The sequence below is a fragment of the Strix uralensis genome, chromosome 12 (genome assembly GCF_047716275.1).
Source record: "Strix uralensis isolate ZFMK-TIS-50842 chromosome 12, bStrUra1, whole genome shotgun sequence".
In the NCBI taxonomy this organism is placed as follows: Eukaryota; Metazoa; Chordata; class Aves; order Strigiformes; family Strigidae; genus Strix; species Strix uralensis.
The window spans coordinates 23315111-23338532 of record NC_133983.1 but is presented as its reverse complement, the minus strand read 5'-3'; the positions used below and the strand labels follow the sequence as shown (position 1 = coordinate 23338532).

Genomic DNA, 23422 nt, shown 5'->3' with positions numbered 1-23422 from the left:
GCAGCCACGGGGCTGGGTGAAGAACTATGAGTGAGTTGAGGAGAATGAATGGCAAATAGGGCTGACAGGACAGGTGAGAAGAGAAACACAGCACAAAAAGATTTAGGGAACAAAGAACTGGAAAACAGAAGCAAAACAGAAACGAAGGGCAGGAACCACAATGGGGAAAAAAAACATGGAAGAGCAGCAACAACAGGAGAATGAAATAAAATGCCTGGTGAGCCAGGGAAGGAGCATCACGTGTAGAAAAAAAAAGCAAAGCACCCAGTCCTTTGCTTTGAATGAAACTCTGTTCGTTAACAAGTTAATTAACCAAAATATATGCTTATCTGCCATCCTTAGAGAAGCACTGACTTTGAAGATGCATAGCAAACTTCAATTACCTAGCAGCTGTCAGGGAAGCTTTTAATTCAGAAAACTGAGCCACTTTTCAGCCTTAATTTAAGAGAACTGCTTGTCGACAGTCATTTTCAGCAAACTGATTTTTAAAAAAGAGCTCAGAGAGCTCCGATTCAGAATGTTAACCACCGCTTTCTGTCAGGCAGACTTTGGGACCAAAACCTGAAGAGGAACGGCGCTGTAGGCAGCTGGAGTTTGTTTTCACAGTGGAACTGATTTTCCTATTGCTGGAGTACACATGGCTCTTCCTGCAGCTCTCTGCTGGCAAATGCTAATTTTGAATTATCGGCACCACGGTCCCATGACAGAAAACAAGTACAATTGCTCCTGTATTCTGTAGGATTCATGAATAATCACACTCGAGAGTCTAACTTTGCTCAGAATGAAGTCTTGCAAAGAGTTGTCTTGATTACACTGCGACCCTTTTCCTTAATCTACGCAAACCTTAGGAAGGACAGGAGAAAGAATTCACACCTTGCAGGTGCTGCTCTTGCCACAGCCAAAGCAGCCCCAGTAACAGTTTTTTCAGAAAAGCTGAGCTACCAATGGCAGGAAAAGAAAACATTATTAGCGTGGATGCCAAAATGCCAGCTCTGAGAAGAGAGAACCCTGCTGAGTGAGCCGACTCACAGAGGGAATTTAAACCACCTGCAGCAGCTACGTGTTGCAGCACTTGCAAAGGCCACGGCAGCTCTGAGCAGGGAGCACCTCACAGCTCCTGCTGTGCTGGGCGGACAACACAAACCAGCATTACACGAGTGACCTACCCATCCATCCGTCACAGGAAGGATCCCCACGGGGGATGTACCCACCCACCCGTTGCAGAACAGACCCCCATGTGTAGCTGGTGCTTCTGTGGGTTGCCGGCCCTTCTCCCGGCCCCCAGCTCCCCCCACACCTCCCTTACCTCACAGGGCCTCCTGCCAGGCTGAGGTCCTTCTGCTGTGCCCCCTGGGCTGAGGCTGCTGGGGCTCTCCCTGTTCCCACCTGCCTGGGGAGGGAGGACAGTCAGAGCTGCCTGTACTGCTGGGGTTCGACCAGACCCCAGCACTACCCTCCAAGAGGCAGGTGGCCCCCCCATCACCCCCAGTTGAACTACCCCCCTCCCATAACACCCACCCACCCAAAACTAAGTCCCCCTCCAAAACCAGTGCCGCCCCCTTCCCTTCCCCACCATCCCCCCATCTAGCTGGGGCTCTCCCCCCTTATGACCCCCCCCCAAAGCAAGGCTGCACCCCCACCAAACGGAGCGGCCCTCCCCAAATCCCCCCGCACACTAAGGACTCCCCACCCCAAGTACCACCCCCATCCCAACCCGCTCCCGCAGGGCTACCCACCCCCCCGGCCCACACCGGGGCTGCCGCCCCCCCATCGCCTCCAATTGTCGCTTGCCCCCCCGCCAGACCCCTTTTCCCCAAACTGGGGCTCGTCCCCCTTTCCTTCGCAGCAAGGGCCGCCCCTCCCCTCCCAACACCCCCACTGAGGGCTCCCCTCCCGGCGGGTGCTCCCGCTTCCCAACATCCCCCACCTAGGCCGTTCCCCCCCCTCCCCGGTTCCGCCCCCCCCCCCCCCCCCCCCCCCCGCCCCGTCGCCGGCGCTAGGCCGCAGCCGGCGCCCGCCCGAGCGCGGCCGTGCGGGCAGCGGCTCACCTGGGCGGGCGGGCGCGGCGGGCAGGGCCGGGCCGGCTCTGGGCGGCGGGTTGGTCAGGCCGGGCCGGGGGGAAGCGCGGGGAAGGGGAAGGGGGGGGGGGGGCGGCGGCGAAGCGGCGGCTGCGGCGCGGGACGGGACGGGGCCTCTACTCGCGGCGGCGCAGGGCAGCCATGGCGTGACGTCATCCAGGCGCGACGGCCCTGGCGCCGAGGGAGAGGTGGGGCGGGCGGGCGCGCTCCCCTGTCGCTACGCCCCTTCCCCTGCGCGCATGCGCCAGCGGGCCGCGCCGCGCCTTAAAGGGGCCGCACACATTGGGCCGGGGGGGGGGGAGAGGGGCGTGGACACGTGCGCGCACACGCGAGGAGGTGTGAACATGGGCGTGCACACGCGAGGAGGGGTGCACATGCGTGTGCACAGACATGTGTGGGTCCACACACATGTGTTTGCACACATGGAGGGGCGCTGACACACATGTACACGCAAGGAGGGGTGCATATGTGTGTGCACAGATGTGCACAGATCCACACATGTGCATTTGCACACGTGGAGGGATGCTGACACACATGTACATGCAAGGAGGGGTGCACATGCGTGTGCACAGACGCGTGTGGTTCCCCACACATGTGTTTACACACATGGAGGGATGCTGACACGCGTGTACATGCATGAACAGGCACACATGTGGCAGGCATGCAAGCATGGTGAGCCATATACACGGATGCATGTGCACACGTGGAGGTGCGTGTGCATGCACGCACAGGGGTACAACATGTGCGTACCCGGGGGTAGGCACGTGCCAGGAGGTATGTGAAGATGAGTGCACACGTGTGGGGGTGCACATACATGCACGTGTGCACACAGAGGGGCACATGCATGCATGTGTGGCCGTGGGTACAGACGTGCACACATTCAGGCGTGCTCAGTGAACACACAGCTCACTGGGGGCACTGGGAAGGATCTTATTAGGGGTGTTGGGAGGGGGCTTACTGGGGGCACTGGGAGCTCGCTCACTGGGAGCACTGGGAGGGAACTTACTGGAGGCCTTGGGAGGGTGCTTACTGGGGGCACTGGGAGGGAGCTCTGGGAGGCTGCTTCCTGAGGCACTGGGAGGGGGCTCACTGGGGGCAGCCTGTGGGATCCTGGTGGCTCTGGGCTGGAGGACGCCCCACCCCAGCAGCCCGGGCAGCAGTGCCAGGCTGGCCCCGCCCCCCGCATTGGCCACCCCCCCTGTGCCAGCAGACCGGGAGGGGGTTGGGTCAGACAGGAGGGGTGGGGCTGGGGGGGGTGGAGCCTTTGTGACAGGTATATAAGGTGAGATGGGCAGGGGTGGGGGGGGTGAGCCAGTGGGGAGGTGTTGGTGTCTACTGGAGGTGACTGGGGATGGGGATGGGGATGGGGATACACCACAGGTCTCCCCCCCAGTAGGCTCCTGACTGGAGATATCCCTGCAGCATCAGTACTGGGGTGCTCCCATGGGTGGTCCTGTTCCCCAAAACCCTTATTGCCCCCCCTGAAGAGCCAGGGTGAGGGTGCAGCCCCATGCCTGTGTCTCACCTTTGCTCCAGCACTGACTCAATGCCCCACGTGCCACTTTGCGCAAGAGCCGTGCTGGCAAGCAGACTCTGCCTGGGCGGCTACCGCTAGCCTGGCCCCGGCCAAAGGGCAGGCACAGCCCCTGCGTAAAGGCGGCCGTGCCGGGGCGCTGGCTCACCGCCGTGCTGGAGCTGAGAGCGGGAGGTGTTGGTGGGAAGCGGGGTCCTGGAGTGGAGAGGAGCTGGAGAGACGCCTCCCAGCCCAGGGCTGAAGCCTTCCTCCCTGCCAGGCTGGACCGTGCTCCTTGCAGAGATGGATTACGCCAAGTCCCTGAGCCTGCGCCTGGCTGCCCCCGTCTCCAAGTAAGTGCTAGGGAGTCACCGTCCCTGGGGTGGGGGACATTGGAACCCTCCCTGCTTCGGCACCTCTCAGCCCTCTGAGGAGTTGTGCTGCTCCCTGCTGAGACTTGGGGGGGGGGTTGGCACTGCCTGGGGCTGGCGGTGGGTCTCAGGACACCCCGATCCCTCCATTGCTCCCCAGATGCGTCTCGGCAAGTGCCTCCATGACCCAGCAGCTGCTGTCGAGTCCGGCCCCGCGGCCCCGACCCTACCGTGTCTGCAACTGGGACCGCAGCCTGCGCAAGGGCATCATGGCACAGAGCCTGGCTGAGCTGCTGCGCCAGGTGAGCTGGGGTGGGTCGGTCTGTCTGTCTGCCTGGGGACTGTGTGTCTGCCCCCAGCTCACCCCCAGCACCCTTGCAGGCTCAGAGCGCCCTGCTCACCCCGGGTCCCATCTCCTTGGTGCTGGATGAGGATGGCACAGTGGTGGAGACAGAGGCTTTCTTCCGGACACTGGAGGAGGGCACGGTGCTGATGGCCCTGAGCAAGGGACAGGCCTGGGCTGCCTCCAAGGTGAGTGCACCCCTGGGGAGCAGGAGCCTGAACTCTCCCCTCTTGCACCCCACGCTGGCATCAGTGGGAGGTGATGCGATGCTTGCTGGGAGGTGGGCGAGGTGGGACTGAGAGGGTGGGGGTACCACTGGGTAACCCGGATCCTGCTCTCCCCTAGACACCTGGCTACCAGCTGAGCCTGTCCCGCAAGCCTCCTCGGAGGATCGACGTTGCCTGTGTCACCTTCGACCTCTACAAGACCAGCCCGCGGGACCTGGGCTGCCTCAATGTCAAAGCCACGCTCTATGGCACCTACAGCATGTCCTACGACCTGCGCTGCTACGGGGCCAAGAGGCTGATGAAGTGAGTGCTGGGGGGGTGGGGGCTGGAGATGCTGCGACAGGGGACCAGCCCTGTACCCTCCGCGGGGTGCAAGGAGGGATGCTCACCCCCTTCCTCCCTGCCCAGGGAAGCCCTACGCTGGACTCTCTTCACCATGCAAGCCACGGGCCACATCCTGCTCGGCACCTCTTGCTACATGCAGCAGCTCCTGGATGCCACGGAGGAGCCGAAGGAGGCGGAGGGCAGCCCAGCGCTGCAGAGCCTCCTGCCCCGCAGCCTCCCACCCCTGCCCCGCAGGAAGACGCTGCAGTGAGGGTTGGGTGCCCTGTTCTCACTCCTTTATCACCCCCCTCCCCTAAATCCCTTGGGGTCTCAGCACCCTGCTAGGTCAATGCCTGGAGGGGGGGAGGCTGCTATTGCGCCCAGCACAGCCTCTCCTTGCACCGCGCTGGCTGAGCATGGCCGGCTTTTCTCTGTAGTATCTGCTGCTCTGTAAATATATTTATATTTAAGTAAAGCTCTGTTGACTTCAGCTGTGTCTCATCTTTGCTGGGTGGGGGCCTCAGGCTCTTGTCCTACTTGGCACTCTGGGGTTGTGGTGCAAGAGGGTGCAAGGAGGGGGGACCTGTCGCAAGCACTCCCTGAGGGAGCTGCTGCCCTTCTCCTCCTCCCTGTCACCCCAGCGCCTTGGCTGGCACACAGGGGCTGGCCCCCCCCACCCTGGAATGGAGCCGAGACCCTTTCCCCCCCCCCCCCCCCCCCCCCCCCCAGCACTACAGGCAAGACCCGAGGAGGGGAGGGTGCAGAGGGGCTCTTTCACCCCAAAGTCATGTGCCAGTTGGCACAAAGCCTGTTCTTGCTCCATTTAAAGGGATGAAAGATGATGGCTGTCCTGCTGTTTGGGACCCTGACCAGGGCTGGCACAGAGCCTTGGGGTGGGAGGGGGGACCCAAGGGGGTCCCTGTCCTCCTTGTTAGCCCTGGGGAGGGAGGGGAGGATGCTGCAGCCCCAGCCTTGCACAACGCTACAGGTTGGTGCTGCCCTGGCCATGCCCCATGGGGGCTGCAACTGCCCCTAGCTCCAGGGCTGCCAGACTGGGAAACAAACCTGCACCTGGGGTGACACTGGGTTAGAGCAACCAGGCAACTGGTCCCTGACTGGGAAACTGCTGCTCCTTGAAGCTGGAGCCCTGCCAGCCAGGGTGGGCAAGCTGGATGGAGGGAATGACCCCCCTGCCTGTGCTAGACTGGGAAGTACTGGGGCAAGCTGGGGGGAGACAAGAGAAGCTGTGCTCTGGGGTGCTGGGGGCATCCCTCCCTCCCCATGCAGGGGACACAGGACCTGAGCCACACTCACCTGGGTATGCAACTGCAGGGCTCGGGGGCTCCAGCCTAGGCACAGCCAAGGGCTGTTGGGGCAGCACAACCCACCTGTGGCTGTGGGGGCTTAATTAGCCAGACAATTAATGAGCCTGCAGCCCCAGCTGGCAGCTGCATCATCCCGTGGCACCTGGGGGGAGGCGGGTGTCACTGAGGGGTGCTGGGGACAGCACGGGGACGCTGTGCTCTGCCCCGAGATGACAAGCTGTCCCTGTCACCACATGTCCCCATCCCCAGCCTGGTGGCCCTGACCCTATGGGGTGACAGTGGCCGTGCCAGGCCCCCGCAGTGTCCCCCACCCGCATGCAGGTGGCAGCCCGGCTTTATTAGACATATTTATTTCTGTACACACTTATACACACGGTTCCCAGGGTAGCTTCGTCCTTGCCTTCAGTGCTGCCTCCTTCCAGGGGCTGGGCTGTGGTGGGGGGCACCCACACGCTTCCTAGGGTGCTCGGGGCCATACCCAGCCATGCCGTACCCCCCCTTCCCATCCCTGTAGTGTCTACGCAGCCCCCCCACAGCCAGGGCAGGACCATGTGCCTTCCCCCTGCCTCAGTTTCCCTGCAGCATCGGCCCCAGCGGGGGCAGGGGTAGGGGCACCGCACGCACCACGGGCCAGGAGGGGCCGGCCCCCCCCGCCAGCACCACGCTCCCCCCCCCTCCTGCAGGGTCCTCAACCCCAGGATGTGTGGGACCCCCAACCCGGGGCAAAGTTTGGGGCTACTGGAGGGACCTCCAGATGCTGAAGTGGTCCTCCATCACCCCAACCCCTGAAAGGGGGGGGTGCTGGGCACCGGTTCCCAATCCCCCAGCCCCCCAAGTGGTGGTGGGGGGCAGTGGGGGGGCTTTACTTGACGTGCTCGGCGGCATGGGAGGAGCAGTAATACTTCTTGTGGGCGATGAAGGTGGAGAGGCTGCTGAACTTGATGTTGCAGAGGCGACAGTACCTGTGGTTGCCGTTGGGCACCGGGCCGGGCACAGCCTTGGCCGGGGGGGTCTGTACCCCCCTGTCCGTGTAGGCGGGGGGCGTGGGGGGCTTGCGGGTGGCTTCCCGCAGTCCCTCGGGGGCTCCGGGAGAAGCAGGGGGCCGGGGTGAAGTGGGGGGCCGGGGGCTGCCATCCCGACCCTCCTTGCTGTTGAAACTGTCCCGGTGGAGGCGGGGGGCAGGCGGGCGGGGGGGTGACGCCGCGGGCAGCGGGGGTTCGGGCGTCCTGCCGGCACCGGACACCGGGGTGTCGGGGAGCCCCTGCCCGGCCACCACCACCGGCTTGGCCACGAAGAGCCCATGGGCGTTACGGAAGTGCTCGAGGAGGTCGCCCTTAATGGCCCCGTTGAGGGGACAGTAGGGACAAGCGGAGAGGGGTCCCTTCACCCCCAGGGGTGGCGGCAGGGGACCCTTGGGGTGACGCTGCAGCGAGTCTGCCCCGGCGTAGGGAACACCGGGGCTCCCCACCGGAGCCGCCCTCACCCGCACGCCTTCGGGGTCCCCCTCGCCGGGGCTGCTGGGGCTGCGCCGACCTTTGAGTGGGGTGGGCATGGCCCCCTTCATCTTCTGGAGGTGCTCGAGGGTGCGGGGCTGCAGCGGGGTGGCTGGGCACTGGTATTTCTTGTGAGCCAAGTAGCTGTCGAGGCTGTGGAAGCTGATGCGGCAAGCGGTGCACTCGTGGTAGTCAGCCAAGGGTAGCAGCGGGGCCTGTTGCTCGCCCTGTCGCCGCGGCTTCTTGCTCAGGTCGATGGGCCCGTCGGCATCCGGGCTGGAGCGGGGCGAAGGGGCAGCCCCCGGTGGGTCGGGGGCCGGCGGCGGGTCGGGGGTCGGCGGGGGTTCGGTGGGGCGGTGAGCGGCCCCGTGGATCTCGTAGAGCTTGCGGCGTTTGCGGGTGCGGAGGGGTTGGGGCAGAAAAGGGATTTTGGGGGCGCTGGGGCGGCGGAGGGGGGGGTCGTGGCGGGAGGCGCAGTAAAAACGCTTGTGCACCACGTAGGTCTCGTGGCGGCTGAAGCGGATGTTGCACGCCTCGCACAGCGTCTTGCTGGGGTCCTCGTCCCCATCGTCCCCCGCTGAGCTGCCGGGGCTCTGGCTGTCCTCGCTGCACCGCCCTGACCCCCCCTCCGTCTCGGGGGACCCCGCTTTGCCACCCCCCTCTTCTGCTTTCACCTCTGGCATGGCAGCTGGCGGCGTGGCATCCCGGCTGGCGTCCCCGTCCCCCACCGGCGTCCCCTGCCTGTCACCCGCCGGGGGGGACAGCAGCGTTCCCTGTGCGGGGGGACCCTTGGGTGCCCCGGGGGGGGCTTTGAGCTTACGCGCCCCGGGGGGGCTGTCCTCGGCGAGGTGCCGGCTGGAGCAGTAGAGGCGTTTGTGCACGTAGTAGTTGTTGATGTTGTTGAAGGTGATCTCGCACTCGAAGCACGTGGCACCCTTGGGCACCGGCGTGCCGGCGTAGACGGCGGGCGGCACCGCGCCGCCGTGGCCCTGCTTCAGCCGGTTGTGCACCAGCTCCGACATCTTCGCCAGGATCTCCGACGCCTGCGGCACCACCGCGGCTTCGTGGCTGAACACGTACTGGGGTAGGAAGACGGTGCCACCGGCCGTGCCCGTTCCTGGCTCGCTGGGCACCGGGCTGGAGCCCGGCGTGGGGCTGGCGAGCTCCAACTTGACCTTGGCCGAGGGCAGGCTGCGGGGGGACGAGGTGCGGGAGCAGGCGTCGGGGCTGCCGCCCCCCTCCCCAGGGCCACCGGTTTTTGGTGCATCCACTTCGCTTGCCGGGCTGCCGGCGGGCTCCTCCTTAACGCGGATGGCCTCGCTGGAGGAGGAGGAGGAGGAAGAGGAGGATGAGGAGGAGGATGACCCTTCTCCGTTCTGCGGCTGGGCTGGTGGCGAGAGCTTGCCAGCCCTGGCGTCGGGGGGTGAGGCGGGCTGTGCCAGCGGGGGCACGGCGTCAGCAGCGGGCAGGGGGCCGTGCAGCACCGCGTGCTGCTGCTGCTGCGGCAGCGCCGGCAGCCCCTCGGGCAGGAACGGCTGCAGGCTGCACTTCCGCAGCGACGCGGCGTTCGTCTGGCTCAGCCCTGCCGAGGGGAGAGAGGCGCTGGTGTTACTCCACGTCCCCAGCGCAGGGATGCTCGCTCCGGTCCCCCACCTCCCTCCCCTGTGACCGGAGCACTCCGTGGCGATGCCAGGCTGGGTGAGGGGCACCGGCACGCGTGTCCCCTGCCACGGTACCCACCGGGGGTGAGGGGTTTGGCGGCGGGCAGGGCTGTCCCCGGTGAGTACACCTCTCCCTTGGAGCCCGGTTGGCAGATCATGTGGTTGGTGACGAGGTGGCTGTAGAGGATGTCCCTCGTGGTGGAGATGAAGCCGCAGCTGTGGCAGACACCTGTGGGAAACGTGGCATGGGGCTGAGCGGGCAGGATGGCACCCGGCGGGGTGGCGGGGAGACCCGTGGGAAGCTGGGTCCCCATCTCCAGGCTGTGCTGGAGGGGACAGGGCTGTCCCCGCCGGGATGCCAGGCAGCGCTCGCTCACCGTTCAGGGTGTCCGTGTGCACCTTGAGGTGACGCTCGCAGTTGGCTTTTGTGGTGAAGGCTGACAGGCAGATCAGGCAGACAAACGGCCGCTCTCCTGCAGGATGGACAGACAGATGGACACCTCAGCGCTGAGGGAAGTGGGACAGGGACAGTGGGGACACCCCACCAGGAGGATGCTGGCTGCGGGAAGCAGGACACCCCCTCCATCTTTACAGGGTTGCAGGAAACCCTACAAGCGAGCTCCCCCAAACCAGTCACCCAACTGGGAGAGCACCTCATCTAACTGGCCGCCGTGCGGCAGCCCCGCAGCCTCCCTTCCCCTCCACCCAGCCGGCCCCTGGCGGGGTCCCAGCGCGTGGCTCGGTGTCCCCACGCCATACCGCTGTGACTCCGCATGTGGATCTCCAGGGAGCTGGCGCTGGGGCAGCTCTTCTTGCACTGGGGGAAGGGGCAGATGCGCTCGTTGGGGTACGTCTCCTTGGGTTTCTCCTCCAGGGCGGGTGAGCCGGCGCTCTGCCTGCTGGCACAGTAGTACATCAAGTGGGCTTGCAGGTTGCGCTCGCTCCGGTACCAGATCCCGCAGTCCTTGCACGGGAAGACGTCCTCTGCAGAGGGGAAGGGACAAGGACGGGATGTTTATCACACATGTGACAGGCTGGGGACCCCCGGCGTGGTCCTGGCTGCTCCACGTCCCCCCACCCCGTGCTCCTCGCCACGCTCCCCGTGCCCGGGGACTCACTGTTAACCACGGCGGTGGCCAGGATGGCAGCCATGCCGGCTTGTTGCGGCAGCAGCTGGATGTCGGAGCGTAGCGCGGCCGGGTACGGCGAGTCGCCGGGTTCCGCTTTCACCGCGGGATGGGGGGCGATGGCCGGCGGCTCCGCCACCACGAAGGCGCACACGGCCTCGTCCTCCCGCAGCGCCCGTGTCGTCCGGCACCACAGGGCTTCATCTGGGGAAAGCGGGGGGGTGGCGGTCAGCGTGGCCCCCCCAACCCTGCCGCATGGCTCTGGGCACACCCTGGCCCCTCTCTCTGCCCTTGTCCTTGTCCCCCCCTATCCTGCCAGTGCCTGGTGCTTCCTCAAGGCCATGGCCAAGCCCCGGCCTGCCTGGAGATGGCGGTGTCTGCCTGCGCCTGAGCGCTGCCTGCACGGCCCTGCCTGCCAGGAGGCTTCCCCGCGGCCTTGCACCCACAACTGCACCCACAACTGCACTGAGTCTTGCACCAATGTGTGCACTAATGCTTGCACGGAATTCTGCACCAATACATGCCCTAATGCTTGCGTGGAGTCTTGCACCAATACGTGCAGTAACACTTGCACTAATGCTGGCACTTTTGGCACCAATACGTGCCCTAATGCTTGTACTCTTTGCACTGATATGTGCAGTAATGCTTGCACTGACTCTTGCACCAACACGTGCAGTAACACTTGCACTAACGCTTGCACTTTTGGCACCAATACGTGCCCTAATGCTTGCATGGAGTCTTGTGCGGATACACACAGTAATGCTTGCACTCTCTGCACCAATAAGTGCACTTATACTTGCACTTTTTGCACCAATACACACACTAATGCTTGTACTCTTTGCACCAATATGTGCAGTAACACTCGTCCTGCCCCAGCCTCACGCAGTAATCCCTGCACTCCTGCTTGCACCACTGCAATGCCGGGACCCTCCTCCTAGCCCAGTGGCAGGATGGCTGGCCCAGGGGACAAGGAAGGGGCTAGGAGGGCTGGCCCAGGGGACAAGGAAGGGGTTAGGAGGGCTGGCCCAGAGGACAAGGAAGGGGTTAGGAGGGCTGGCCCAGAGGACAAGCCCTCAAGGACAGGTCACGGAGGAGCAGACACTGCCCCAACAGATGTGGGGGGGCCACGGGTGCTGGGGGGGGCAAGCACCGGCAGCGGGCTCGGCGCTGGGCTGGATGGGGACAGGGACCCGTTCCTCAGCAGCAGCACCCCTTCCCTTACCCAAGCGCCGCAGTGGCCCCCCCCCTGCCCCCCCCCCCCCCCCCCCCCCGCCCCCCGTGTGTGTGTGGGGACCGTGGCACCGGTACCAACCCTTCCTGTAGATCACAGCATTGGCGTCGGGCTCTCCGGGCACGAGGGGCAGGCGGGACAGCCAGCAGCTCTCGTCCCCCAGCACCAGCGTCACGGGGGGGCTCTGCTGAGGGCAGGGAGAGGGGGGTGAGCACTGCTCCCCAAAACATGGGGTGTCGGGGGGCTGGCAGTGGGGTGGGGTTGCAGGGCTCCCTGTTTAGCCCGCACCCAGCTCTGCCTTCCCACATCTCTAATAAATATTAATGAGCAGGAAAGGGGGGTGGGGGGGTGGGAGGTGGGGTGGGGTGGGGGAAATTAATCTGCCTGATCCTCCGATGGCTGCCGCGGTAACGATATGAAATCTAATTATTCGTCCCAATATTTCTAAACCCTCCAACTCCAGCCTGACAGTCGCAGCCGGTTGAGGCCTTATCACCGCCGGGAGCCGAGTGCCGGCAGCGTGATAAACCCCGCGGCGCAGGCGCTGGGCCGGCGCTCGCACACGCGTGTGCAAGCCCCAGGGGTGCCCCCGCACACGCGTGTGCGTGCCCCACGGGTGCACACGCAGCGCCCGCCTGCCCCTCTGGAGAGTGGGTGGGAAATGGGGCTGGGGGTGTTGGGACACCCCTGCCCCTGCCCCACCGGGATGGGTGCTGCTGGTGGCACAGGGGCTGAGCTGTTGGTGGCCACGGTGGCCCCGCCGTGTCCCACAGGAGGATCACTGTGGAGCTTCTGTAGAGTTGCTTCGTGCATGGGGGGACCTGTGGGTACCTTGCAATGGAGGGAGGGCCCTGTGGTGTCTGAGCACCCCTGGGTGCTCCCCACACTGCAAGGGTGCTCCCAGCACCCCAGGGCGCCCGTCCCGGCTCCCCTCAGCGGCCCCAACCCCTGCGTCGAGCCCTTCCTTGTTCTCCCTGGAACAAAGAGGTCAGTGTCTCTGCTCTACACCGGCCCGATAACCATCGGAAACCCTATCTGCTCCGCATCCGCCGGGACGGCCTTATCGGGGTGGCCCCGTGCCCTCGCTGTCCCCCCCCCTCGCCCCCCCCCCGTGACTGTGGGCATTGCCCCGGGGCTGGGTGGCTTGAGGAGGGGGGGACACGGGGCAGGGATGGAGTGGGGGGACAACCAAGGGTGAGCTGGCATACGGGGCTCCACTGTCCCTTGGCACCCCTGGGGGGTTTGCACACCCTCTTGAGCAAGGCTGGTTTTGGGGGAGCCCCATGGGACCAGCTCTGGGTGGGGGGGAAGACAGGCATCTTCCTCCTCCTCCTCCTCTTCCTCCTTCTTTTTCTCTATTAGCGCAGCAATGCTCCGTGCCAGAGAGGTGTTAAAGCCACCCAGTGTTCCCAGTTCCTACTAAAACCCCATGATGGGATAATTTCCCACATGGAGACAGAGAGCAGAACCAGGCAAGATTTGGGGGAGACCCTTTGCACCGCCACCCCCCCCCCACCCCGCCGCCAGCAACAAAGACGAAGGGACCCGAGGGCGACAGCCTGTATCAGGGATGGGGCTGCGATTCCTTCCTCACTTCCCCGAGCAGAGATAGGGAGGGAGGCGAGCAGCAGAGGAGAGCAGGGCTGGGAATCATCAGCCCGGCTCGATAAGGGAGCTGCTGAAATGGGAGCAAAAATATTTAGACAATAAATGAAGTATCAGAAAAAAGCCGCGCATATCTTTAAGAAATCAATCATCCTGTACCGGGTGTCTGGACACACGGCGCCAACCGGGAGATAGGGAGCCAAACTGGGCAGATAAGGGTTAATCAAGGATTTAATTCAGCAAAGATAAACGGGCCTGAGCTAAAAAAAAAAAAAAAAAAAAAAAAGAAGAAGAAAAAAGAGCAGAGGGAGAGAGGAGGAGGAGGAGGAGGAGGTGGGGATGGAGCCTGGACGAGATTCTCCGGCCTCGAAGATCCTGGGCTTGGAGCTGCCCGTGTGCGGCTCGGGGAGGGGTGTGGGGGGAAGGATGTGGCTGGGATGTGAGGATCCAGCCCTGACAACACACCCATGTGCACACCCCTGTGCACACTCACTCACACCCACCCACCCCCCCACCCCACTGCTGGCCCTGGCGTCGTGCTCCTGCCACCGACAGCCCCCGCGCTGCCTCCTCGCCTGGAAGGGACAACCACAGTGCCCCGGGCAGCAAATTTGGGGTGGGAAACACAGATTCCAGCTCCTCTGCGAGGACACACGTGCCACTGAGCAGCCTGCAGCCATGTGCACGAGGAGACAGGAGGAGCATCTCAGTGATGCTCTGATCTCGGGGCGGTGGGCAGCGTATGGCAGGGAAACTTCCTGGGCACCCAAACTGGGTGATTCCCAGGGGTTCCAGAGCTCAGGCAGGGAAAATCCCTCCCAAGCTGACTCCTCTCCCCCAGCAACTTGTTTCCTGGGGATTTTAACTCGCGGCAGCGTTGCTCCTTACCGTCTCGCCGTGCCCTGGCGACGCCGGCTCGCTGTGGATGCTGCCCTGGAAGGGTCCCCAGGAAAAGCCTTCGGGGAGGCTCCGCCGGCTTCGCACCCGCCTCTCCCCCTCCTGCACAACCAGATCCAGCTCATCTGCGGGGAGACAGGCACAGCATCAGCACACTGACCCCCCGCAGCCCCCTGGGGATGAGGGCACCCACTTGGCGCCCAGAGCTGCTGGTGGGCACCCCAAGATGCGGTGGGTGGGATCCAGCTGCTCGCCGGGGGGTCTGGGCATGGCCCGGGGTGGAGCGGAAGGAGCATTTCCCATCCCACAACCCAAAGTCGCAGCAGCTTCAGGGCTTAATGGCTTTGATTATCTGATAAGCCTCTGGTTTAATGGGTTAGATAACATGTTAATACGCTATGAAGGCTGCTCTAAAATGTTTTAACTGTGCCTTTGTCTTTCGGAGCGCAGATAAGATGGCAGGTAACCAATATGCAGATGGATGGGTGCTGGCTGCCCCTCGCCGTGTGGCGGGAAGGAGCCGGATGCTGCACCCCAAAAAATGAGAAGTTCCCCGAGGACAGTGAGCCAAACACCGGCCCACCAGTGAGGCAGGTTGCCCAGGGCACCCATCTCCAGTCAGGAAGGCTCCGAGCACCCCAGGATGCGCAGAAGTGGGGTCCCCCCACCATTATGCCCCCTAAAACCATGTGCCCAGAGCCCCGTCCTTAGAGGGCACCGCAGCAGATGCAGCCAGTGCCCGGGTCCCGTGGACGGGGAGGAGGTTGCGCTTGTTTGAAGGCAAAATTGCTTTCCGAGCTGGGAGCGCGGGGAGGATAAAGCGATCCCATGGCTGCGGAGATTGAAATCTGATGTGTTTATTAGCCGGGCTGACATCTGGATCCTCTCGGCGCTGGGGTGAGTTAAGGTGAGTGACTGGAAGCGCTGGGTGGTGAGCGTGGGTTGGGGGTGCCCGCCATCGCCCCGCTCCTACTGTCACCCGGGGGTCCCCTCCACCCGCCGAGGAAGCCCTGTGCCATGGGGGATGCAGCTCCGAGCCCGTCCCCAGGGGAGCAGCCGGTGTGTGTCCCTTGGTAAAATGCACTGGGAGGTGGGTGGGGAAAAGGTCTGCAAAGGCGTCGATGATCCCTGAGGTCTTTGGGGTCACCAGGCTGGTCCCCGTGCTTGTGGGGATCCCAGATCTGTTTCTAGCTGGTATTTCACCCCCAGGAAAGTGGTTTAGGGAGGGACCACGGCGCTGGATCTGCCTGTTCCGCGTCCCTGGTATCCCCCTGTCCCACGTCCCCACCGGCTCCATCTCAGGACAGGCAGGAGGAGGGCAGGGAGCTGGGGCCTTTGAGGAGCTGGTGGGATTTATTCCCTGGTACAAACTGGAGGGGCAGCAGCAGCCTGGCTGAAGGTCCAGGGTGCAGGCAGGGAGCCGAGCTGCCGGGCAGGATGTGGCCATCAGCGGGGCCTCGGGGCTGAGTGGGACCCTTGCACGGTGCACGTTGCTCTGTGCTTCCAACGCCCGGCTCCCCGCTGACTCCCGACACTCTGCTGGGGTACCAGGCTCCCTCCAACCCTTCCATCACAGTCCCAGCACCCCCAGGCCACTGGTCCTCACCCCCCCAGCTCCGGGGAGGGACAGCAAACCCTCAAATCCCCAGGAGAGCCCCAGTGGTGGTGGCTCCCCTCTGGCTTTGCCACCCTGGCTGCTTTCGGGGAACGGAGCCCAACCGCCACCTCCTCCCCTCCTTGCCCCCCCTTTTTGCCCCCCCTTCCCCCCGTCTCACTGGTAATCAGCGGCATTTGGGTCAGGAGACCATGTCTCCAAGATAAGAGCGTTCGCCTGACACTTCCCATGTCAGAGCACTTCATCTTCTGTGTATCAATCCCCAGCAGAGAAAACACGCAGGCGTTGATAAAGAGAAAACCGTTCCAGACAGGGGGACAAAAATAGTGTTGCCGGAGCTGGCCCCGCTCCCCGCCAGTGCCCGGTGGCCACAGCACCGGCCACTGGCCCAATCCACCAGTGTCACCCCAAAAACAGGGCGGGGGTGAACCCCAGGCAGCGGTGCCAAGGGGGTCTCCGTCCAGAGGGGTGTCCCTGTGCTACCAGAGCCACTGCGGTACCCAGCTGCACCCATGTTGGTACGGCCAGAAAAAAGAGGAGGAAAAAGGCAATTTTACAAACGAAGCACGCAGCATCACTGCGTTTCTCCCTTGGCACGGGGAAAATAATGCCGAGCCAGGATGGGGCAGCCTGGGAGTCTAGAGAAGAGGAGGCTGAGGGGAGACCTCATGGCCCTCTACAACTCCCTGACAGGAGGGTGCAGAGACGGGGGATGAGTCTCTTGAGCCAAGGAACCAGCGCCAGGACAAGAGGGAATGGCCTCAAGCTGTGCCAGGGCAGGGTCAGACTGGCTCTTAGGAAGGATTTCTTTGCAGAAGGGGTTGTTGGGCGTTGGAATGGGCTGCCCAGGGCAGGGGGGGAGTCCCCATCCCTGGAGGGGTTGAAGAGTCGGGTTGACCCAGCGCTGAGGGATCTGGTGGAGTTGGGAACGGTCAGGGTGAGGTTCATGGTTGGACTGGAGGATCCTCAAGGTCTTTTCCAACCTAGGTGATTCTGTGGGAGATGGTGTACGTTGTCCCCACATGGGAAAAAAGCCCAGAGCGAGCAAGTCACATCCCCATGTGGGGACAACCATGCAGCAGGCAGCAACCCCCATCCCCAGGCTCTGATGGTGCCGGATCCAGCCCCATGGCCCTGCCTGCAACCTGGGGAGGCTGGGAAGAGCCAGTGCCAGCCTGCGGGGTACCCTGGGTGACCCCCCAACAGCTTCCCCAGCGAGGAGCAAAGTCTGTGGGTGCGGGCCCCCTTCCTGTGGGATCCCCCCCCGGCAGGTGAACACCACCCCGGATATCTCATCTGGCCATCGGTCCCCGGCCAGGCGGTGCCCTGCCGGCCCCGCTGTTATCGCAGGAGGGTTTATCTGCCAGATCATTAACCAAATTGGGCAGGGACCCGGCTGTTTGCTTTGCGTTGCAAAGAAAAGCAGCAGAAAGGAAGGAAGGAAGGAAGGAAGGAGGGGAAAAAGCTCCCAGCGAGCTGGGTGCACCTGCTCGGCACAGCCCAGCCCCCGGTGCTCTGCCCGCTTCTGAAACACGGGGCACCGGGGCTGCTCCCTGTCCCCCCCGGGGCTGCCAGAGCCTGCTCGCCCGGCGCTGCGCCTCAGCTTATCTCCCCATCGAGAGATTTCAAAGAAATAGGCTGAGCTGTGCCGGAGAGCAAAGATTAATCCCGTCATCACACCACAGCCACGCATCGGGCGATCGATGGCTAAGAAAGGCACGGCTGGCCCCTGCGTCCCGGGGGGACATGGGGGTCCTGGTGCAAGGGGGGGGCACACGGGGAGGGAGGATGGTGCCGGTGAGGCAGCACCGTGCGATGTGGCTGCATCTTCCTCCGGCACGGGGTGAGCACAGGACTGGGGTGTGATGAAGTACCCACGGCACGCTTATGGTTGGGGAAATAAATACTGTGGCTGAGTGAGGATGCGGCACCGAGCCGGGCCAGCTCCTGTGGCTGCCCCATGTCTGCTCCTGGATGAGCCGGAGGTGCAGCCGCATCCACGCTTTTTTGGTTTTTTGCAAAAAATTTGAAAAAAAACCCATCTGCTTTCTTTGCGGGAGCAAGCAGGAGGGATGGGCAGAGGGGGCCCAGCCGGCGCCGTGCAAACCCACCCATCCCAAGCGGGTCCAGCATCCCCTCACCCTAACTGCATGCGTGGGACTTTAATTAAATCTGAATGAACCAGCTCTGCCCCTCAGCGGGGACCTGGGCTCGGAGGTCCCCACAGTGTTTGCAGCTGCCTGGATACTATCTGGATAAATACAGCTATCGGGGTGTCACGGGACCGTGTCCCAGCACCAGCCACCCCGTGCCACTCCTATTAATACAGCACTTTGTGCCCAGCCCCGGGGGGCTGCCAGCCCTGGGGGTGGCGGTCACAGCGCCAGGTACAGCCCCCGCACAAGCCCTGGTGCTGCAGAGCCTGGGGGAATGGGGCTGAACTGGTGGTTCCTGCTGCCATCCCAGCACGTGCGGGATGTCCCCACGGCATGGGAACCCCCAGGAGGGAGGGAGGATGGATCCATCCATCCATCCATCCATCCATCCATCCATCCATCCATCCATCCACCCATCAGTACCCAACCTCCCGTGGCTCTCCCGCTCCCGTCCGGGCAAAGCCAAGCTGGAAAAGCCCCAACTCTCCCCCGGCAGCCCCAGCCCGGCCCCGTCGCGCGCCCCCGCTGCTGTTTTTAGAAGCGGCAAGTGCGCGGCGGAAGGAATAAATCCTGACAACTCAACTAGTGAAATGATGTGATGGCACCGCTCCGATAAGATGGAGGGAGCCGATTGGGAAGAGTCTTAAGCTGTGAACACGCAGCATCTCCACTCTTCACCTCCGCTCACAAAGGGAAATCTCTCCAAAGGGGCTAAGGAGATTATCCCAGCTTTGCCGTCCCGGGTGCTCGAGTAATCAGGGCAGCCTTGGGGACGACAAAGGAGTGAGGAGGGTTTAAATTCGAGCCTTGCTGGGCTGCGCCTGCTTGGGCTCAGCCTGGGGATGCTCTGGCTGAGAGCTGTGTTCGACCAAAGGGGGATGGCTGTGGGAGAGCTGGGCTGCTGCTGGCTCTGCCTCCCCGGGTTTGGGGTGCAGGAGGGCACCCGGCTGCCCCGGCGGGGCAGGAGCTGAGGGGAGTTTTTTGCCTTTATCGCTCCTGCCCATCGCTTGCAATTTATTGATTTTTTTTTGACAGAGTACAAAAGCAAATCTTTTATCAGGCTGAACCCTGCCCCCGGTTAATGGAGGAGCTGTGACCTACCCCGGAGAGCAGAGCTGGCACCTCCCAGCGCCCGGGGAGGGAATGGGGGGGAGGGCACCCCAAAAGGGCCGGGCATCCTGCTCGCCAGCTGTGCTGCACAGCTGGCAGGCGCCGCAGCGGGGCGGGCACCGGCCGTGCCACGCGTCACCCCGGGATCGCCCCACGGAAGCTGGGGTGCCCTGCCCCAGCAGGATGCGCCCCGAGAAGCCTCCCCGCCATGTTTGCATTTAGGGTGTTGCTGCATCCCGCTGGGATGTGGCCCCAAGAGGGTCCCCATCCCGGGAAATAAATGGGAGCCGTGCCCGCAGGGATGGGGACAGGAATAAACACTGGGAATAACATCAGAAAGCGCTCGGGGAGGATGGGAAAGAGGAAAATTCCCTGGTTTCCCCAGGGCTGCCTGGACCCCTGTGCCGGGGATCCCCTGTCCCTGCTCTGTCCCCCCGACTCGTGGGGCTGCTGGGACCCCCCGGCTCTGCCCAGGCTGGTGCCAGGCAGCGGGTAGGGGTGCAGTGGAGGGGGGCAGGAAGCCGGGGAGGGGGAGGAAGGGGAGCGGAGGGGCCCCCGGAGCCGATGCAGAGGGCAGATATCCCCTCCGGAAAACGGGAGGGGACAGCGTGGGGGGGGTCACTGCCGCAGCGCTGGGCAGGGCCTGGCTGCATGGGCTGGGGAGGCGGGGGAAGACCCCTGGGGGGGCAGCACCCAGATGGAGGGGCAGCATGGCCAGAGCGACAAGACAGCAGTGATTGACAGCTGTCAGTCACCATGAGCCTGGCAGCATCACCCCCAGGGCTACCACCCCAAGTATACGAGGCGTTTTTTTTCCTTCCCAAGGGAAAATGGAGGGGAGGATGGGGACAGAGCGGGGGACACTGCCTGCATGTCTCAGCAGCCCCCGGGGCTGCCCCACGCAGGGGTGTCCCTGCCAGACTGTGGGAAAGCCTGCTCTGAGTGTCCCCCCACCCCAGCAGTGTCCCCAAAACCAGCCGGAGCATTCCTTCACCCCATCAATGTCCCCAAACCAGCTGGAGTAACCCTCCACCCCAGCAGTGTTCCCAAACTGGTCTGAGCATCTCTTCACTCCATCAATGTCCCCAAACCAGCTGGAGCAACCCCAGCAGTGTCCCCAAAACTGTCCAGAGCATCCCTTCACCCCACCAGTGTCCCCAAACTGCCTGGAGCACCCCTCCACCCTGCAGCGTCCCCAGCCAGAGGCTGAACTGAGGGCAGGGACCTGTGGGTACAGTCCCCAGCAGGGACAGGGTCCCCCCTTTGATGTCCCCAATCCAGGACAGGTGGCACCGCCCCTGCTGCGACCATCCCCATCCTGATGCCAAACATCCCGCTGCCTTCAGTGCCAGCACGTGGCTTTGCCGGACACAAGCCAGGCAGGGAGGGGGTTCAGGGCCCTGGGGGACCCCCCAACTCAGTGTGGGGGCTACTGCCCTGAACCCCAACTTCTCCCCATCCCCCAGCAATCTAACACAAACACAACTATCTGCTGCTCAGCCCGGCTCCCAGCGATAAAAAGAAATAGCTGGAATAATTTTTCCCACCCACACATACCAGGGCGGAGGGGAAGGGGGAGCGATGGGGCAGATGTGGCACGGGGCCGTCCCTCCGGACGAGCCGTCCCTCTTCGGCGTGCCCTGCTCGCCCCGATAATAAACCTTGAGGTTTGCAGACAAACTCCGGGCAGCCGGAGATTATTCAGGCAGGAGTCGCGGCGCAGATAAACACAACCGAAGGCGAGCGGGAGGCAAAGGGGGAAGGAGGAGGCGGGGGGTCAAAAAAAAAAAAAAATTTGCAGTTTTAATTAGATGGACCAAAAAAATAAGAAGTTGCTCTGTCCCATCCTGATCCCCTGCATGAAGGACTGGTGGTGAGGATGGATTTGGGGCTCATGGCTGGTCCTGGGAGATGTGGACCTATAATTAACCAAGAGCCATTGTTACTGCCTGGGAGCAATTAAATAAACCCTGAACAGACAAGCCGGCAGTGGGGGGTTGGGGGCTCAGTGAGGTGGAAATCTTGGTGGGGACCCAAATAGCAAAGCTGCTGTAGGAAAGGGGGTGAGGAACCCCCTGGGAGTGACCGCTGCTCTTTTGGACACGGCGGGGACGGGGCAGAAATCACCCTGGGTTTGTCCCCCTCTGCTCCATCCCTTCGCTATCGATGGCCCATTGGTGTCCCCACAGGGACAGAAGCAAAAAGCTTCATCTCCCCTTGCAGAAAGGCCAACGCTGTGCCGGCTACCCAGGGGCTGCAGCCTCCTGGAAGCTCCCAGTGGGGATTCTCCGGTGTCTCATAACGTGGTTGAGCAGCCCATCCCTCAGCAGGGGCTTGTTCTCCTCCACTCCCCTGTCCCAAGACCACATTTGTGAAATTTGTTGGAGCTTTTCACCTTATCCCTCTAGGAAAATTGGCTGGACTTGGTGAGGTTGCCTGGGCAGTGATGGGCAGGAGGGGACAGCCCCGGGAGGGGAGCTGGAGGCTGTGGGCGCTCCCAAAAGTCTCCACTACCGACCTCACTCCAGAGCAAACAAAAACGAAGGGAAAAGATGAAAACCTGGGGCACAGCGGAAGGGTTTGGGGGGATTGCGGGGGGTTTGGGGGAATCTGGGGAGGATGGACATCTCCTCTCCAGCCCCGCCAGAGGATGAAGTGGCTGGCATGAAGCACAGATCCCAAGATCCCATCGGGAAGCAGAGCTGAGTCGGGGTGTCCCAGCACCCCGGCCAAAGGGATGGCACATCTGCAAAGGCTCCCAAGTTGAGGATTAGAGCCTCCAGCTCCCGGGGATTTGCGTATCAGCTGGGTGAGCGGCACCCCCCTCCAGCGAACAAGGTCATTTCAAAGATAAAACAAAATACTCCTTCTCCCCCGCCAGCACGCGGGGCCAAGGAGCCCCACGGCGAGGTCCCGGCACACCACGTCCCCACGCTGCCAAACCTCCGGTGCACCCAGTTTTGGAGACCCAGAGGGCAAAGCCATTGGGGAGGGGGGAGTGTTTAAGCCCCGTAGCCCCCCAAAAAGAACCAGGGGAAAGTGAGACCCTGCAGGGCGCGAACAAAGGCACCCGGAGCAGCCTGCTTGCCTCCCCCCCCCGCCCCCCCACCGCTGCGCCGCATCTTCGCGGCTGCCATTGCTGACATACGGCGGATCCTGCCAGATAAAAAAGAAAATTCAGGCTGCTCAGAGTTTCCCTTTTCGCCAGCTCCATCCCTGATAAGTGCAGAGCCTGCAGAGCGCCTGATAGACGGGCTATCGCGGCGGTTGGTGCGAAAGGAACACCCTATCGCTGCAGCATCGCCGGACCGCCATCAACTCCCAGCCACACAGAAATTAATACCACTCCAATTACCAGAATAGAGATGGGCTGGGAGAAGGCGATAATAAAATCTCTTTTACATAAAGAATGCAAATAACCCGCTCTGGCGAGGGAAGGGGGGGGGGGGGGGAAGGGGAGGCATGGCCAGAGCCGAGGCTCCGTGGTTCCTTTTGGGGAGCCCGTGGGTGATGGTGGTGCTGGGAGATGGGGCTGCACGGTGCCGTGACCCCCCCCGGGGTACAGGGACACCCTTGGGTTTGGCACTGCAGCCCCCTCCTGCCCTGCACCCTCATGCCAGCGCTGGAGCCCGGCGGTGCCGGGGGCAAAGGGCCGGGGAGCAGATAAGGAGGAGACGGGGGCGGCCTCGCAGCTCCTTCCTGCCCGGCGTGCAGGAAGGGCCGGGATATCAGCGGGGCCGGCGAGAGCTTCCCCTCGGACGGGGCGGGAAGGGGCAGCAGGGCCACGGCTGTGGGGATTTCGGCAGCTGCAGGAGCACATGTGCTGGCAGCTGCCATTTCCCAGGGCTTCTCCATCGCCCAGCCCCCGCGGGAGGCTGGTGGCCCTGGGGACACACCGAGACCCCCCATCCCTTGGCTCCATCCCCGAAGGGCGATCGCTGTCCTGCATCGGGGTCACCCCTTCCCATCGCGCGCTGCTCCACGAGGCTGCTCCCAAACCAGATCCACGCGCATCACCTGGCCTGGGAGGGGCTGGCAGCACCAACGGGGTGTGAAATATGGCACATCCACCCTTGGCGGGGGGGTCTCACCTCCCTCTCCAGCAGAGAGGCCCCTGCAAACCCAATCTGCGCCGCGGAGCCCCGACTGTAACCCCATCGGCGGGTCGGTTTGGAGATAGTGGGGTGATAGGGCGCGGGGTACCCACACAGCATGCCTGGCCTTGCCGGGCTGCCAGGGTGCCAGCGGCCCCGGCGTGGAGATACCGAGAGGGAGATAGACGGTTGTATTCGCTCCTTGGGGTTTTGATAACCATCACGAAACCGCTTGAGCGTCGCTCTTGTGGT

At 63.3% G+C, this 23422-nt stretch overlaps 3 protein-coding genes across 11 annotated transcripts in view; 1 reads left to right on the top strand and 2 right to left on the bottom strand.

The window, feature by feature from the left end:
• The window catches only part of ZC3H18 (zinc finger CCCH-type containing 18), a 49335-nt gene extending 47235 nt beyond the window's left edge, over positions 1-2100 (bottom strand). For all 7 annotated transcript variants that reach the window (XM_074881200.1, XM_074881201.1, XM_074881204.1 and 4 more), the window contains exons 1-2: positions 2049-2100; positions 1307-1390 (exon numbers count right to left, since the gene is read on the bottom strand). The gene's annotated coding sequence lies outside the window, so the exon portion shown is untranslated. The remainder of the gene's footprint in view (positions 1-1306; positions 1391-2048) is intronic.
• A 106-nt stretch (positions 2101-2206) lies between these two features.
• CIDEC (cell death inducing DFFA like effector c) lies at positions 2207-5346 on the top strand. 2 transcript variants are annotated; one of them, XM_074881258.1, is made up of 6 exons: positions 2207-2266; positions 3872-3944; positions 4123-4264; positions 4344-4493; positions 4651-4835; positions 4941-5346. In XM_074881258.1, the coding sequence occupies exons 2-6, from the start codon at positions 3895-3897 to the stop codon at positions 5125-5127; spliced, it is 714 nt and encodes a 237-aa protein (XP_074737359.1). In that variant the 5' UTR covers positions 2207-2266; positions 3872-3894; the 3' UTR covers positions 5128-5346. The 2 variants fall into 2 exon arrangements, with proteins under 2 accessions (XP_074737359.1, XP_074737358.1); XM_074881257.1 differs by lacking the exon at positions 2207-2266 and adding an exon at positions 3395-3419.
• A 1169-nt stretch (positions 5347-6515) lies between these two features.
• Positions 6516-23422, bottom strand: part of ZFPM1 (zinc finger protein, FOG family member 1) — a 34311-nt gene continuing 17404 nt past the window's right edge. Inside the window, exons 4-10 of one of the 2 annotated variants that reach the window (XM_074881296.1) lie at positions 14187-14320; positions 11775-11880; positions 10454-10666; positions 10095-10319; positions 9713-9808; positions 9415-9564; positions 6516-9256 (exon numbers count right to left, since the gene is read on the bottom strand). In XM_074881296.1, coding sequence (XP_074737397.1) covers positions 7044-9256; positions 9415-9564; positions 9713-9808; positions 10095-10319; positions 10454-10666; positions 11775-11880; positions 14187-14320 — 3137 coding nt within the window. In that variant the 3' untranslated portion in view covers positions 6516-7043. The remainder of the gene's footprint in view (positions 9257-9414; positions 9565-9712; positions 9809-10094; positions 10320-10453; positions 10667-11774; positions 11881-14186; positions 14321-23422) is intronic. The other variant, XM_074881297.1, reaches the window with a different exon arrangement.

Bases quoted from the DNA above. Each gene is read 5' to 3' on its own strand.
- CIDEC (XM_074881258.1), top strand. From the start codon at position 3,895: ATGGATTACGCCAAGTCCCTGAGCCTGCGCCTGGCTGCCCCCGTCTCC. The intron at 3,945-4,122 runs GTAAGTGCTAGG...ATTGCTCCCCAG, and splicing joins CTGGCTGCCCCCGTCTCCAA to ATGCGTCTCGGCAAGTGCCT. The intron at 4,494-4,650 runs GTGAGTGCACCC...GCTCTCCCCTAG, and splicing joins AGGCCTGGGCTGCCTCCAAG to ACACCTGGCTACCAGCTGAG.